Source organism: Beta vulgaris, chromosome 1, assembly GCF_026745355.1.
Source record: "Beta vulgaris subsp. vulgaris cultivar EL10 chromosome 1, EL10.2, whole genome shotgun sequence".
Classification (NCBI taxonomy): Eukaryota; Viridiplantae; Streptophyta; class Magnoliopsida; order Caryophyllales; family Amaranthaceae; genus Beta; species Beta vulgaris.
In genome coordinates this window covers 13,260,178-13,262,805 of record NC_079202.1, presented here as the reverse complement: position 1 = coordinate 13,262,805, position 2,628 = coordinate 13,260,178, and the positions used below count along the sequence as shown (strand labels likewise).

Sequence of the window (2,628 nt, the reverse complement as noted above, 5' to 3'; positions counted from 1 at the left end):
AAGCGAATGGGATTGGGCATAGGATAGGTTGTAAATCGTTGGCTGGTCTGTTGATGATGGGGGCATATTTCTGGCATTTGTCGCATTTCTTGACGTAATTCTGAGCATCCGCCAGCATACTCGGCCAATAAAATCTAGCCCTTAATGCTTTCAGTGCCAAAGCCTTGCCGCCAATGTGATTTCCACAAAAGCCTTCATGTATTTCCACCAGAATTTTCTTGGATTCCTAGACCGTTGCACATTTAAGCACAGGTAAACTGAATGATTTCTTGTACAACTCGTCGTGGTATATGATGTACCAACTCGCTTGTCGTCTCAAATTTTTAGCGGACGAGGGATCGTTAGTAAGTGCCCCTGTCAGCTTATATGCCACTAGCTCACTGAACCATTCCCCCAGCTGGTTTACGCTATTGACGATCATTACATACTCCGTGATACTCTTCTCTTTCTGTATGTCTATTGTAACCGTTCTTTCTACGCTGAATGAGTTAGAACTGGCTAGCTTAGACAGGGCGTCCGCTTTTGTGTTCTCAGCTCGTGGTATCGCTTGTACTTCAAAGTGATTTAGCTGGGCTATCAGCTCTTTCGCCTTTTCCACGTATTTCACCATGTTGGCCTCTCTGACTTCAAATTCTCCCTTTAACTGACCATTGACCAACTTTGAATCCGTTTTAAAGAGTACATTCTTTGTGCCTGCTGCCAGACACATTCTTAAACCGACGATTGTGGCCTCATATTCTGCTTCATTGTTCGATGCTGAGAATGCAAACTTGATGGCGTACTGGTAGATGTTCCCTTCCGGGCTAGTCACTACTATTCCTGCCCCGAATCCGCTAACAGCGGCGGATCCGTCTACCTCTAGCAGCCAACTCTCCTTTTGCTCTGTCTCATCTTCTTCATATGAAGCTTCTACAACAAAGTCTGCCAGGGTCTGTGCCTTGATGGCGGTCTTGGGCTTGTACAGTATATCATACTCAGAAAGCTCGAAGGCCCATTTCAGTAAGCGGCCTGAGCTATCCATCCTCTGCAGAGCCTTATCTAGTGGTTGATTTGTAAGGACTTGGATAGGATGGCAGTCGAAATACAGTCTGAGCTTCCTGGCAGCGATAATTACGGCCAAAGCCATTTTTTCCACCAACTGGTAACGGCTCTCAGGACCGTTAAGAATGTGGCTAATGAAATATATAGGTTGTTGCCTTTTTTCCTTTTCTACCAATAAGACACCCGCGACCGTTTTCGGCGAGGCCGAGACATATAGCTGCAATACATCCCCAGTTTCTGGCCTTGTGATGGTGGGCAGGCTTTTTAAGTGCTCTTTCATGGCTAGGAATGCCTTGCTTTGCTCCTCTCCCCACTCGAACTTTCTATTTCCCCTTAACAATGCAAAGAAGGGCAGAGCCTTGTCTGCTGATTTAGAAATGAATCGAGTGAGGGCCGCCATCCTCTCCGTCAGCCTTTGAATGTCTTAAACACTCCTGGGCTCAGGCAAGTTGAAGATAGCTTGAATCTTTTCTTGGTTCGCGTCGATCCCTCTTTTGCTTACAAAGAAACCTAAGAATTTCCCTGCTTTTACCCCAAAGACGCACTTCTTAGGGTTAAGTTTTATCTGATATTTTCTCAATGTTCTGAAAGTTTCTGCCAAATCTTCTAAGTGTTCACGGTCAGTCTTACTCTTGACAATGGAGTCGTCAACATAAGCTTCAATGTTTCTTCATCTCTGATCCGCAAACACTTTATCTAATAACTTCTGATACGTTGCTCCAACATTGCGAAGACCAAATGACATCGCCTTGTAATTGTATACTCCACACTCTGTGATAAATGCTGTTTTCTTTCTGTCGGCCTCCAGTAATCTTATCTGATGATAGCCCGAGAATGCATCCATAAAGCTCAATAACGCATGGCGGCTAGTAGAATCTACTAGCTGGTATATTCTCGGTAATGGATAGTAGCCTTTTGGGCATGCTCTGTTGAGATCCGTGAAGTCTACACACATCCTCCATTGGCCGCTAGCCTTCTTTACCATGACCACATTGGCCAACCACTCTGGGTAATCGCAGGGCTCAATGAAGTCTGCTGCCAACAATTTATCCACCTCTTCTTTGATTGCCTTGTTCTTCTCAGTAGAAAAAGCTCTCTTCTTTTGCTTTACCGGGTGGACTGCACTGTCGACGTTTAGACGATGGACCATCACGGTCGGGTCTATTACCGGCTTCTCATCCGCCAAAAATGCAAAAACGTCAGCATTTTCTCGAAGGAGAGCCACTAGGTTAACCTTGACCTCTAGGTCCATGTCCATCCCGACAGCGACCGCTCTAGCAGGATCATTGGCTAACATTTCTTGCCTGTTTCACGTCTGGTTTTGGTCTCGGCTCGTCTTCTGACCGAGACTCTAGACTTCCATTGGGACCGCTTTACCTTTCTGGACCGCTTCTATTTCAACTATTTCATCATTTTCTCTTTCCCAGCTTGGGCTTTTCTTTAGCTCTTCTTTGCTTTCTTGATAGCGGGTCAAGATTTTCTAATGGAAATCTCCTGGCGAGCTGTTTCAGTGCCGTCAAATAACATGACCTCGCCATCTCCTGGTTATCCTTCAATCTTGACGTAACCCCCTCATTGGAAACATAT

General features: G+C 45.4%; 1 protein-coding gene across 1 annotated transcript; it reads right to left on the bottom strand.

Moving 5' to 3' along the window:
- Positions 1-226: 226 nt before the first annotated feature.
- On the bottom strand, positions 227-1,441 carry LOC104885308 (uncharacterized). The gene has a single exon (XM_010670002.3). The coding sequence runs from the start codon at positions 1,439-1,441 to the stop codon at positions 227-229; it is 1,215 nt and encodes a 404-aa protein (XP_010668304.3).
- Positions 1,442-2,628: the final 1,187 nt, after the last annotated feature.